The sequence below is a fragment of the Hakea prostrata genome, chromosome 10, assembly GCF_041222555.1.
Source record: "Hakea prostrata isolate BN-2017 chromosome 10, UWA_Hpros_2, whole genome shotgun sequence".
Lineage (NCBI taxonomy): Eukaryota > Viridiplantae > Streptophyta > Magnoliopsida > Proteales > Proteaceae > Hakea > Hakea prostrata.
Window position 1 is genome coordinate 43,776,876 of NC_142609.1, and position 13,630 is coordinate 43,790,505.

Genomic DNA, 13,630 nt, shown 5'->3' on the forward strand with positions numbered 1-13,630 from the left:
CGCCAGGGAAGGGTTGCTTCACAAGTCCAATTAGCTCAAAATTTGGTGTTTGAAGGGATCTTCCCAATAATTTGATTTCCTCGAAGTTCAAAATGCATTAATCCAGCTCCAAGTTGACCTATTGTGTCAAGACAATCTAACAAGGGGTTGATTCAATAAACTATCAACGATGGAGGACGAAGAAGATTGGGTTCTTTTATATCAAAATTATATCGTAGTATATACTGTATTTATTCCAGTTTTTCGCACCAATCATATCCAAAGCATACCGTACTGTTTATCAAAATATTGTTTTCATACTGTACCATATAAATTTTGTATGGTACAGTTTCAGCTTATGGTATTGAAATTTGGTATAGTATCGATATTGTTTCCGAATTACTGATACAGTACTGATTGACACCCTTGATCACAACAATTCTGATACGACTTTAGTTCATAACTGAAAAATTGAAATTTATTCAGATTCTAAAATATAAGAAAGCTTCAAAATTATAGTTCATACTAAAAAGAAATTTCAAGAACCATTTAATATATGAATTAACATATATGAAATTTTGTAATTGAAGAATTGGATAATCATTCAACTCATTAAAAATAAGTAGTCTAATTTAATTCGTATTGCTATAAAATTAAAAATAGAAATTTACCTAATTTTTTCTTCTTATGGGTTGGTAGTATTTCAATTGCCTCCAAGTATATCGATTTATTCTTCATAGAAAGATAAATTAAAAACTATTGTATTAGAGTGTAATTAGAAACATAGAATAACCAGAGACAATAGTCATATAAACATTCTGATTATCTATGTGAATTTTATATAATTATTTATTATTCTCAATCATGTATAATGTATTTATAAATAAAAAAGAAAAATTTCGGAGGCATCTCAAGACAATTGGCAAAAAGCACAGACACCCAAAAATGTCTCTTAATTTTCACAATGGTACACTCGGTTAGCAAATTCCGTTAAGTCATAATTATATAATTTCATAATTCATATATTATCGTTACTTTCTTGTGGACTTTGCAATGTTGTTTTAAAAAAATTGAATTTTAAATTCATCTTATTTCTGCCTTCATGAATTCATTTTTCTTCCTCAATTCGCTAGTTTATATTATAAGGTATAGCATAATACACCTAAGGGTATATTCATCATTTTCTTTAATTGATTAATGTTTCTAATGGAAAAGGGGGTCATTGCAAATTTGACATAGTTTTGGGGTGTTTATGTTTTTAACCAATTATCTTAGAGTGTTCCTAAATTTTTTCCGACAAAAATCATGTATAATGTAAGAACAAAGTAGTTATAAATCACTAAGAAAAAAAATGCAGTACTCCTAAAATGCCTCACGCGACTAACATGTTTAATGAACATCACAATTTTTTACATTTGTTTGTATTCACTACTTCACATTATATAAGTCAAGATATTATTTGTTATCATAATACATCTTACGACCTTATAACTAATGGTTACTACAACTATTTTACTTGGGATAGCTAGGTACGTTTGGTTGAGAGCTAGCTCAACCTAATTTTGACAAGTTTTACCAAATGTTCAAACTTTATAGAGAGATTATTATGAGATTTATTAATAATTTTATCCATGCCTCAAAAAACTAATTAATTAGCATTTTTTTTTTTTAGAAATTAATTACTTAGCCATATATGTGACACATATAGTTCGTATCCTCCCTGGTGAAGCAGTAGATTGACAAAAATTTAGACAAAAAATGAGGTATTTTAGAATACCTTCTTCTTCTTTTTCAACTTTTCCTCTTCACCAGCTTTGAACTTGGTCTTCAAGTTGAATACATGATAACTCAACCATTGAGAAACCAAGGAGCTGGTGTTAGAGTGTTCATTCCCTTCTTGGTAGAACACCAAATCCTCCATTTGTTACACACTTACACCCTCAAAAACAAGGTACGTTTCGTTATAGATTTGGCCATTTGGGGCTTGACATCAATTTTCGTTGATTTCATTCTATTTTTTGGTCCAACACTATGCTTCTAGCGAAGTAGTGGCAGCTTTTATGTACGAGCAATAAGTTTAAAGAAGTCATGGGAACCTGAATCCCTATGACCTACCTGATGATGATCAGAAAAAGAAGAAGCTATTTTTAGGTTGCCCTCCCTTGGGTTTGTGGGCCCCATCTCTATGACCTAGCTGATGATGATAAAAAAGAAGTTATTTTTAGGTTGCCCTCCCTTGGGCTTGTGGGCCCCAATCTCTATGACTTGGCTGATGATGATCGAAAAAAGAAGAAGCTATTTTTAGGTTTTAATTAACAAAACTAGCTAAGAATGAGTTTACAATACCTTTTCTACTTCTTTTACCAGTTTCGGACACTGTGTCCAGTTGTAAACATAATCTGTCAACCATTCCATAGACCAAGAGCTTGCTATTGTTATTAAAGGAAAATATTTGATTAATATATCCAACTGTTGATACTTTTCTACATTTTTGCTGAATCTGTCATGAGCCACCTGTCAGTATTGGTGACGTGTCATTTTTTATCAACAAAATACTCACTAGAATCTAAATATTTGTTTGACAATAAATATTATCTGTATAGAGTTACAACAAGGATAGGCTATGTTTGTTTGGGTTTTTCAAAATCCAATTCCAACTATGAATATTTTTAACCAAGCCCATTTCGTCCTTCACTTTGACTTAAGAGTTTAAATTTCTTGTTCCTAACCTTGAACCCTGACAAGCCAAGCCAATCCCATCCCATCCCAATCCTACCCTGACTGTCCTGGACTGGACCAAGTTGGGATGGGATCGGCCATATCCTTGTCTGTGTCATAATCCTTATCTTTGATTAACCTTGTTTTTAATGCTAGGTCTAACCCTCACCTTAGCCATAATTTATTTGATATAAATAATCAAAATTTCGAACTTAGAACAATGTATAAATGTAGATAATGTCAACCCTAAAACAAAGGTATATTGTTAAGAAAAAAGAGGGGTATACTTTAAACAATGTTTCCTTTGTCAATCCCTTTGCAAGTTGGTTTAAACAATTAAGAACAAATTTAGAGCCAAAAATTAAGGGAGTGGCTATGATCATTACGGGTAGGAGCAGATGAATGTGCCTATTGATTGGCCAGAGTTGAATTGCTGATCTCCTCCTGGTGGAGCAAGCAGCTCACTCAATAGGAGCCTTGGGTTTAGAGAAATTAAAAAAAAATTAGGTATTTTAGACTAAGTTGATGATGATAAAAAGATAAATGTTTAATCCCTCTTTGTCTAACTCCCTCCTTTGTAAGACAAGTGAACAAATTTCATTATTCAAGATTGCAAAATTAAGATCTTCTACTATATTTTACTTCCCCTCCACCATACATTTAAGGAGATATCTCACTTTTATTCCATTCTATCATTATTCATATAAAACACAGAAGGGGAAAACATTTTCCTTAATTTTTCTCGAGATGATTTGTTTATGACCCATAATTGTTGGAATTGGCCTTGTTAGCAAGTTGTTAGACAATGTGAGCGGCTAGAGCAGTTTGAATCGACCGTCAATTTACGCTGCAATTGTTCTAATTAAAGGTTTGACCGACAAGCCAAACAGCCCAAGTTTTCAGAGGTTTGAGTTGTTTGATGGGATCTTCCCAATAATTTGGTTTCTTTGTAGTTCAAGATGCATTAATCCAGCTCCAAGTCGACCTATTGTGCCAGACAATCTAACAAGGAGTTGACTCGAGAGACAATCATCGATGGAGGACGAGACATAGAGAAGATTGGGTTCTTTCATACCGAAATTATATCATATTATATATTATATATACACACTTTTTTCAAACAAATTTCATACCGAAAGTATAGTGTATTGTTTTTCAATATACTGTTTTTATATTGTTTCGACTTACGGTATTGAAATTCGATAAAGATACCGTCCATCACAACAATTTTGATACGATTTTACTCCATAACTGCAAAATTAAAACTTTATTCAGCTAATTCTGATATAAGAAAGTTTCAAAATTATAGTTCATAATAAAACTAAAATGTCAAGAACCAGCTAATTATGTATATTGGAATATATGAAATTTTGTAATTGAAAGATTGGATAATCATTCAACTCATTAAAAATAAATAGTCTAATTTAGTTAATAATGCCATAAAATTAGAAATATAAATTTACCTTATTTTTTCTTTGTATAGGTTAGTAATATTTCAATTACCTCCAGTATATCAAAATTATTCTTCACATAAAGATAAATTGAAAATCATTGTATTAAAGTATAATTAGATACATAGAATAACTAGAGACAATAACTATAAACATTCCGATTATCCAAATGAATTTTGTATGATTATTTATTATCCTTAATCATGTATAATGTGTTTCTACATAAAAAAGAAATTTTTTTGAAGCATCCCAAGACAATTGACAAAAAGCACAAACACTCCAAAAATATACCAAATTGGTACAGACACCCTAAAATGTCTCTTAATTTCACAATGGTATACTCAGTTAGCAAAATCAGTTAAATCATGGTTAGATAATTTCATAATTTCTATATTACCCCTACTTTCTTATGACTTTGCAATGTTGCTTTAAAAAAAATTGAATCTTATTTTTTCTTTCATGAATTCCTTCTTCCTCTATTTGCAATTTTACATTATAAGGTATAGCATAATACACCTAAGGGCATATTCATTTCCTTTAAGTAATTAACATTTCTAATGGAAAAAGGGGTCATTGCCAATTTGATATAGTTTTGGGGTATCTATGTTTTTTGCCAATTATTTTGGGGTGTTTCTAAAATTTTTCCAACAAAAAGTCATGCAGAATGTATGAATAAAGTAGTTATAAATCACTAAGAAAAAAAAATGTAGTATTCTTAAAATGCCTTACATGATTAACATTTATTTGTGTTCACTTAGTTTACTTGTATTTACCATTCATATTATATAGGTCGAAATATTATTTGTTTTCATAATACCTCAAAGAGCCTTATAACTAATGCTCACTACAACTATTTTACTTGGGATAGTTAAGTGTATTTGGTTGAGAGGTAGTTCAATCTAATTTTGACAAGTTTTACCAAATGTTCGAACTTTATAAACAGAGTATTATGAGATCTATTAGAAATTTTATACATATATCTGAAAACTAATTAATTATCATATATTTTTTTTTGTTGAAATTAATTACCATGCCATATTTGTGAAATATATTACTCCCCTCCTAACTTGTCTAATATTTTTTTTATTACCCTAATATATGGCTACTCATGCATCTACAGTTGGAAGTTTAGTGGTACATATAAACAAAATAAACTATAACCAATTTCCCATCTCCTCCTGAGAAAGAGAGGAAAAGGAAAAAAGCACTGAAACCAACTCAAAACCAACCTGATGATATATAATGTATTATTTATCTATTCATACCAAAAATTCATTACTTGTTATATAATATATTATATTTAGTAGTAACCAAATGATTATTGTTTATTATACCTAACCTATTATGATAACTGATTGTTCATTAAATAGGTTATAAATATAAATATAAATGATGCCAAAGAGAATCTAAAGAAGTCATTCAAAGGCTTAATTCATGTGGAGTGGATCATAACCCTACGATGTGCTTCTAGCGAAGTGATGGCAACTTTCACATAAAGGCAATAAGTCGAAGGAAGTCATGGATTCGAACATTCAACTTTAATTACCAACTTCTCCCCTCTCTTAGACTTGCAAGCCCCAATCCCTATGACCTAGCTGATGATGATCGAGAAAAAAGAAGCTATTGTTCGGTTGCCCTCTTTTGAGCTTGTGGGCCCCAATCTCTATGACCTGGCTGATGATGATGATGACCAAAAAAGAAGAAGCTATTTGTAGGTTTTAATTAACAAAACTAGCTAAGACTAAGTTTACAATGCCTCTTCTACTTCTTTACCAGTTTTCGACACTAGTTGTCCGGTTGTATACATAATTTGTCAACCATTCCAGAGACCAAGAGATTGGCTATTGTTATTGAAAGGAAATATTTAATTAATATATCCAACTATTGATACTTTTCTACTTTGAATCTGCTATGAGCCACTTGTCAGTATTGGTGACGTGTCATTTCTGATCAACAAAATGCTCACTTGAATCTGAATATTTGTTTGACAAGAAAACCAAAAAAACTAAGATATCTTAAAAGAAAAACCAAAACCACATTACCTCGAGGGTGGTGTACAATATTATCCGTATAGAGTTACAACAACGATGGGTTAGGTTTGTTTGGGTTTTTTCAGATCCAATTCCAACCATGAATATTTTTAGCCAAGCCCATTTCCTCCCTAACTCTGACTTAGAGTCTAAACTTCTTGTTCCCAATCTTGAATCCAAACCAATCCCATCCCAATCCTACCTTGACTGTCCTTGACTAGACCAAGTTAGAATGGGTTGGGCCATATAATTATCTGTCATTATCCTTATCCTTGATTAACATTGTTCTTAATGCTAGGTCTAGCCCTCACCCTAGCGATAATTTATTTGATATAATTAATCAATTTTTTGAACTTAGAACAATGTATAAATGTAGATAATGTTAACCCTAAAACAAAGGTATATTGTTAAGGAATATATGTATTCCTCTGTCAATCTCTTTGCAAGTTGGTTTCAAGTCTATTAAGAATTAGGAACAAATTTAGAGCCAAAAATGAAGAAAAAAAAAAATGAGGTATTTTAGAATACCTCTTTTTTTTCTGACTTTCTTTCTCTTCACCAGCTTCGAACCTTGGTTCCCAAGGTGGATACTGGGTACCTCAACCATTGAGATGCCAAGAAGCTGGTGTTGAATGTTACGTTGATAATGGTCAATTTCTTTATGGCAGTACACCTACTCCTCAAACGCTTTCTCATAATGTGCATTCTTTTACATCTACTTTACTGTGGACATGTTTATGACACAACCTATAAAGAGACAATAAGGTCAATAAAGTCAAGTTCAATTTCAGTGCGCCACAACACTGTAACGAATAGTCAAGATCAAAATCTCATCTCAATCTCGACCATTCGCTTCAAGTGTTGTGCATTTAATACACAGAACCCAAGCAATTTCCAATAAAGTCTCAAGTGTCTCTATCACCACCATAATTCCCTGCCCTTCACCTCCACTAGGCATAGCTGAGTTGATGATAATAAAAAGATAACTGTTTAATCCCTCTTACTAGTAAACAAATTCCATTACTCAAGGTTGTAGAGTTAAGATATTCTAGTGTATTTTAGAAGATGATATCTCACTTTTAATCCATCCCATCATCATCATATAAAAACACAAAACGGAGAACATTCCTTAATTTTTCTCATTCCTTTCGTCTAAACAAATAACACACTTTGGGTTATTGTCTAACTCGTACAAGGCACCACGGCAGACTTTGTGGATGACCACCCTTCAGAGTGCAAATTGATAAATAGTATGTCAACACACATTTGCCTAAATTTCTTCTGGGTAACCCTTATATTTAAATTAAACGAATAAACACTCATTTCATCTTGAATATGCTCTTATTGTTACAACATTTACAGAGAAATGAAGTGGATATTATTAATGGAACAAGCTCATTAAGGCATGTTTCTCTTGCGAGCCATTTCCCGGGCCATTTCGCGTATTTCTTCGGGTGATGGAGGCAGAGGGCCTTCTGGGGGATACACCACATAAGAGCGCTGAGCACGAAAAACAAGATTGCATACATCAGATTAGGAACATCAATTATACAATATATAATAGACAATCAAGTTCAGCAACGCTAGTACGGGCATGTTCAGAAATGCCAAAACTGAATGGTAAGATCCAGGGGACTTGGGTAGGAAAAGCTGACAACAACAGCAGCAAGCATGAACCTGAAGCTCCTCATAACAACATAAAAAGATATGAAGTTTTCAAAATGAGAAATACGCATGTTCTCATATGATGGAGTCCATGCAATGAGAAAACTGCCAGCATATAAAAATATAAGTGGCCAACTTTCACCAGAGAATAATGATCAATTGTGGCAATGCAAAAAGGCTGATATCCAATCGAAAGACAATACAGTGATAAAAGGTACGATACTTGCTAGGAAAGAAAGAGAATCAGTTTCAAGATGCAAAAGAGAATGTCTTAATTCAACAGTCAGATAGGAGAAAGAATATACACCTTTGTAAACTTGACCAACATAGAGTTTATTTCCTTCCTTTTCCATCAACCCAGAATGATTTACATTAGCAATCCGTATACTTGTAGACCATAACCACATAAAGAGGGCTGTTGTGACAGTGGAGTAAAATTTAAAAATAACTCATCCTACACTCTTTTTAGATAAAGGGACGGGCCTTGGCTTGATGGTCAGTGGACCACAATTGTAGCCAGAGGACAAGGCATCGAAATAGCCTCGTCAAGCTGTGTAGGAAGATTGTATCTTCCCGCTGCTTGCATAGAAGCCTTCAGCACTGGGTCACCCTTTCTTTTACATTCTTTTTAGGTGATAGTATTGAATTTATTGAACAAAGGAAGGATAAAAGACACTAAATATCTAACATGATGCAACTCTTGAGTATCTTTTAATAAATAGCTCTAACCATGACAAACAATGATGGCTAGAGTGGTCAGGATGTAGAAGACCATGACGCATATCAAGGCCTTATTTTCCTTTGTGACTGGGGTCAGGTTGTGTTTTCCTGCTGGAAATCCATGGAACTTGGCCAGCCAGGGTTGTACCACACTTTACTAGTGATTTTATCTGTTACCCTTACAAAGTAACAAAAATACATATGTATGTATGCACAAAAAATAAACACATTTTTATTGACCAAATCTTCACACAATGCCAGTATAGTTACCAAAATGCCGAGATATCTTTTTCTGGGTTAGATCCCAAATGTTCACTAAAACGACTTCAATTGAGAATCTACCTCAGACATTAGTTTGGTTAAATTTTGGCTCTGTAATTAGAAAACAATTAGTTTCTAGACAAGTTAAGCATTCAATTTATTCTGAGACTTTGCTTACACAGGAAGGCCCTTTTGACATCTGTCTAATGGTTGGAGGTAAATTATAAATACAAAATGGAGACTCAGTGTTATTCTGCTTATCCCCTTCTGTTGTCTGCCATCTCCATGTATACTAGTGTTAAGGTAGTTTAATTTTTTTTACAGCTTGAATGAAATGTTGTTACCATTAAGAACCGTTATTTTTTTATCTCACTGTTTTGTTAGTGGCATACGCTTTTTTGATTTTCCAAATATCAATAAGATGTTCTCTAGATAATGTCTAGAAATATATTTTCTGCTATATCCCCAAAATAATTGGCTAGTGGCATCATCCTTGCCTCCTAACTTCAGTCCAGGAACTATTCAGATGGTATTAGAGGAGCTTACACCAAAAACCAGGTAAATTATTTATACTTGATTTTCAGGATAATGTTCCAGGGTCTGTTTTCCAGGGAGACTCATGTCTAGTATACAGCTTAAAAGACACATTATAAAACTTCATCCAATGGAATACAACAGGGGACAGCATTCGCAGCCCAGTTATGGAGCACGGACAAATGCCTGCCCACTACTGGAGTGAATTGTTAGTACCAGCAGCAAGTGCACATATACTCATCCAACGAAATACAACATCATTATCAAAGCCTTTTCCCAACTAAATGTGGTTGAATAAATGGATCCTTGCTCTGGATCTTTTAGTTCCTTCAACTTAATGCCACTTCAAACTAGTCAAGTTTTTCATAGCTTAATGATGTATTGGGACTACTCCCAACTCACATCCAATATGATCATTATTTCTTTATCCTACCTAGTTTTCCAAAACATGTCTCCATCTCAACATCCTCATCTCCAAATATTTAGTTTCCCTATGTGTAGGTTCTTAACTGCCAGCATTTTGCACTATACACCATTATTAGTCAAATGGCAAATTGGCAATACTAAAAAATATTTCCAGTAAAAGAATACACAAATCACATGACACTCTAGACGCACTTCATCTATTGACGCAGATCTGATTATCTGAATACTTAAATATGAAAGGAGCCCAAAGAGGGCCCTGAGTATGATCTTATTTATTTTTCCAAATATTGATAAGATGCATTCTAAATGATGTCTAGAAATATACTATTAGCTATATCCCCTAAAGAATTGGCTAGTGGCATCAACCTTGTCTTCTAACTTCAGTCCAGGAACTATTCAGATGGTTTCTGGGAGCCCATACGCAAAATGGATTTCTTTATTATACAATACGAACCCGACAGAATACTTTCAGATTAAACCTACCTCCCATTCTAGCTCCAATTTTGTGTAATATCAATTCCATATTGGAAAGAAGCTATCTATCTCATTCCAGGGAGATTCATGTCTGATATGTAGTTTAAATGAGACATAATAAAACTTCATCCAATAGAATACAACGGGGGACAGCATTCACAACCTAGGATGAAGTTATGGGGCACGAACACACTACTGCCCACCACTGCAGTGAATTGTCAGTACCGGCCAAAAGCTCACATATACTCATCCAATGGAATACAACAACAACGTCATCAAAGCCTTATACTAAATGTGGTTGAATAAATGGATCCTTAATCTGCCTCTTTTAGTTCCTTCAAGTAAAATAAAACAAGTCCTCCAATGGCCATGCCACTTCAAACTAGTTGAGTTTCTAAAAGCTTATCATGTATTGGGACTACTCCCAACTCATCGAATATAGTCATTCATTTCTTTATCCTTCCTAATTTTGCCACATGCATCCATCTTAACATCCTCATCTCCAACATACTTAGTTTCCCTATATGTAGGTTCTTAACTGCCCAAATTTTGCACCATACACCATAATAATCAAATGGCAATCCTGAAAAAAAAATTCCAGTAAAGGAATATGCAAATCACATGACACTCTGGATGCAGGTCTGAACACTTATATATGAAAGGAGCCCAAATAGGGCCCTAGAGTTTGCAGCCCAGCGCTAGTTGTATAATTCCAATAGTTTCTTTTTTCAGCTCAGCATTATTCGTTCTTTAGGTTCAGTTGGTTCATTTTAATGCTAATCCTGGTCAAATTTTAAGTTAAAAGGACAGAATATTCTTTTAATATGTTTTTAATAAGTTTAGACTTTTAAGTAGACCTCCACAGATGTTAGAGTTACATTTTAGTTCTTCCAAGTCCTAACAGTAGGATTCTCCCATCGTAGTGCCTAGTCCATTACATATACTGATATACCCCAACTGATAAGATAAATAGACACACTTGATTGTTGAATTATTGCTCATTAACTTGCCGTTCTGCCAGAGGTTTGTGAACCAGGCGTCCTAGAATTAGATCTGGTTGCTTGGTGGTTTAAACCCAAGAAGCCTGGGAACCTTGGTGCTCAAAATCAAAGGTTTGAAAATTCTAGGCGGTTCAATTCCATGATCCTTACTGTGACTATGGATTTGGTCTGCCATATCCATCAACTCACATCCTCCATTGAAGATCAAGACCCGCAGTGGATTAGGAGCAGGTCCAGCTCTTCCCCACCCCCTTTTTCTTGAACCCTAAACCCTCTGTTGAGTACCCAAAATCCTAGAATTCAAGATGCCTAATCTCTCCCAATTCCTCCCATCACAACTGCACCAAACATAATACACTTAACCTCTGAAGCCCCCCCCCCCGCGTGGATCTTCGACCTCAACCCCTGTTCACTTCTCATAGCCTAACCCTAAAACGAGCAACTTCTTGAATCCGAGATCTTGAAAACCTAGAAAATCAACAATTTAAATAACTAGCAAAGTAGCAAACATTCGTAAGTCATAACAAACACTTTGATCAGGTAAGCATTACATTGTATTTTATCAGCAATGCCTAATAGAATCCAATTTGGTGGCAGTACTTGTGTCATGCAATTACTCCACAGAAAAAGAAAAAGAAGTAGACATCCAATAAATGATAAGCTACAAAGAAAGTTGTTTAAGATGGCATCACTATTCCTAACAAAGGCCTTTAAATGCCCCACCCACGGAGGAGTGGTTTTATCCAAACTGAAGAAACTAAAAGAGCTAGGTTCAGACCTAAAATAACCTTTTGAAGAAGTGGTGAGAAAATATATGCTCAAGCTTTGTATCCAATATGGCCTCAAGTAGAGCTGATTGGAAGGTAAGTATCCATGTAGTCAACCCCGTTTAGTTAGGATAAGGCTTGTAATGTTGTTGCTGTATATTAGACATATGTTGTCTGCATGTTTTCTGAACACTGACACATAAAATAAAAGGTTTTTTTTTTTTGGGTGGGGGGGAGGTGTGTGGTTCAAAGCACATATAAGTTTTTACTATTATGCACAAAGTGTTCAATTTCTTGTTCAGTCTTCAGTTATGCAACATTGGTGTCAATTAATGATAAAAGACAAAGGAACTCAAGTCATAACACCTTAAAGGAGGGAAGGGGGGGGGGGGAGAGAGAGAGAGAGAGAGACAGACAGACAGCTTACATTTCCCATTACTTTCTTTAGATTGTCAGTGTTACGAGCAAACGTGTACATGAGACCAGCAGGAACTACCACATAAATAGCAAATTTCGCGACCTCAAGAAACCCTTGGGCAGTGGTAAAATTAGACATCTTACTGAGAAGAAAAAGAAAAGTAGTCAATTCTAGTAATCGAAAGACAAACCACTTCGAGGACAAAAAGACCCTCGTAAAAGCAAGCTAAGAATCAAGAATTATATGTTTACCGCCATTATCTGCATCATTCTGATCTACAATTTTGACAACACAGATCAAAAATCAAAAATCAAAATATCAAGATTAAATCCAACCCAAGTCACAAATTAGTGATCCATTCACAACTAATCCAGAATCTTCATCCTATTCACGGATAAAAACTACAAGAAACCCAAAAATCCATGATGAAGAACATTCAGCGCAGAATTACAAATCTCCCGAAATCTAATGGGATGATAATTTCATCATAAATAAAAATGAAACAACAGGACTCAGAATTCTGGAACACTTGACCGGATTTCCAACAACACAGAAGGCCAGAAAACAATCAACTCCAAATCATGAAATCAATTTTAGTAAGACAAATGATAACAAAACTAAGAACCCTTACCCAGAGATTGAGAAGTCAAAATACACGACGATCAAAAATCTGGTAAGAACTTGAAAGAGTTGATTTTTCGCCAAATAGGGGAATTGTATTTGTAATTTCGATTCGGCTTTTGGGCGTGAATCGTGCACGACGGACAGCCATTAGCCCCGCCGCCTTCTTTAGCGGCCCATTAATTGATCCGGCCCAAACGCACTCCAAATGCTAATCCATACCCGGCCCAACCCATTTCTTGTCCTCTATAATATGAGGCTACCATACAACTAGGCCCAGCCCACCAAGCCCATGATAAATGGGCCACTAACAGAATCAGAATTTAGATAGTGCGTGCAAGCAGGAGCAACTTTGGAAGAATTTCATCAAGAAAAAAAAAAATGGATCATTCATTTCCTGTAAATGGATGACATATATCTTAACATCACATCAAAGGATTGAGGTTTATTTACAAGTTACATCAAAGAGTTGTAATTTATTTATTTATTTTTTTAATTTTTTTTTTTTTTTTAAATTTTTTAAATTTTTTATTTTTTTTTTTTTGAAATAAGGTTCATCTGGGCC

At 34.3% G+C, this 13,630-nt stretch overlaps 1 protein-coding gene across 1 annotated transcript; it reads right to left on the reverse strand.

Moving 5' to 3' along the window:
* Positions 1–7,470: 7,470 nt before the first annotated feature.
* Positions 7,471–13,185, reverse strand: LOC149003256 (uncharacterized). The gene is made up of 3 exons (XM_089138073.1): positions 13,076–13,185; positions 12,454–12,586; positions 7,471–7,678 (listed from the first exon to the last, which is right to left on the reverse strand). The coding sequence occupies exons 2-3, from the start codon at positions 12,580–12,582 to the stop codon at positions 7,577–7,579; spliced, it is 231 nt and encodes a 76-aa protein (XP_088994199.1). The 5' UTR covers positions 12,583–12,586; positions 13,076–13,185; the 3' UTR covers positions 7,471–7,576.
* Positions 13,186–13,630: the final 445 nt, after the last annotated feature.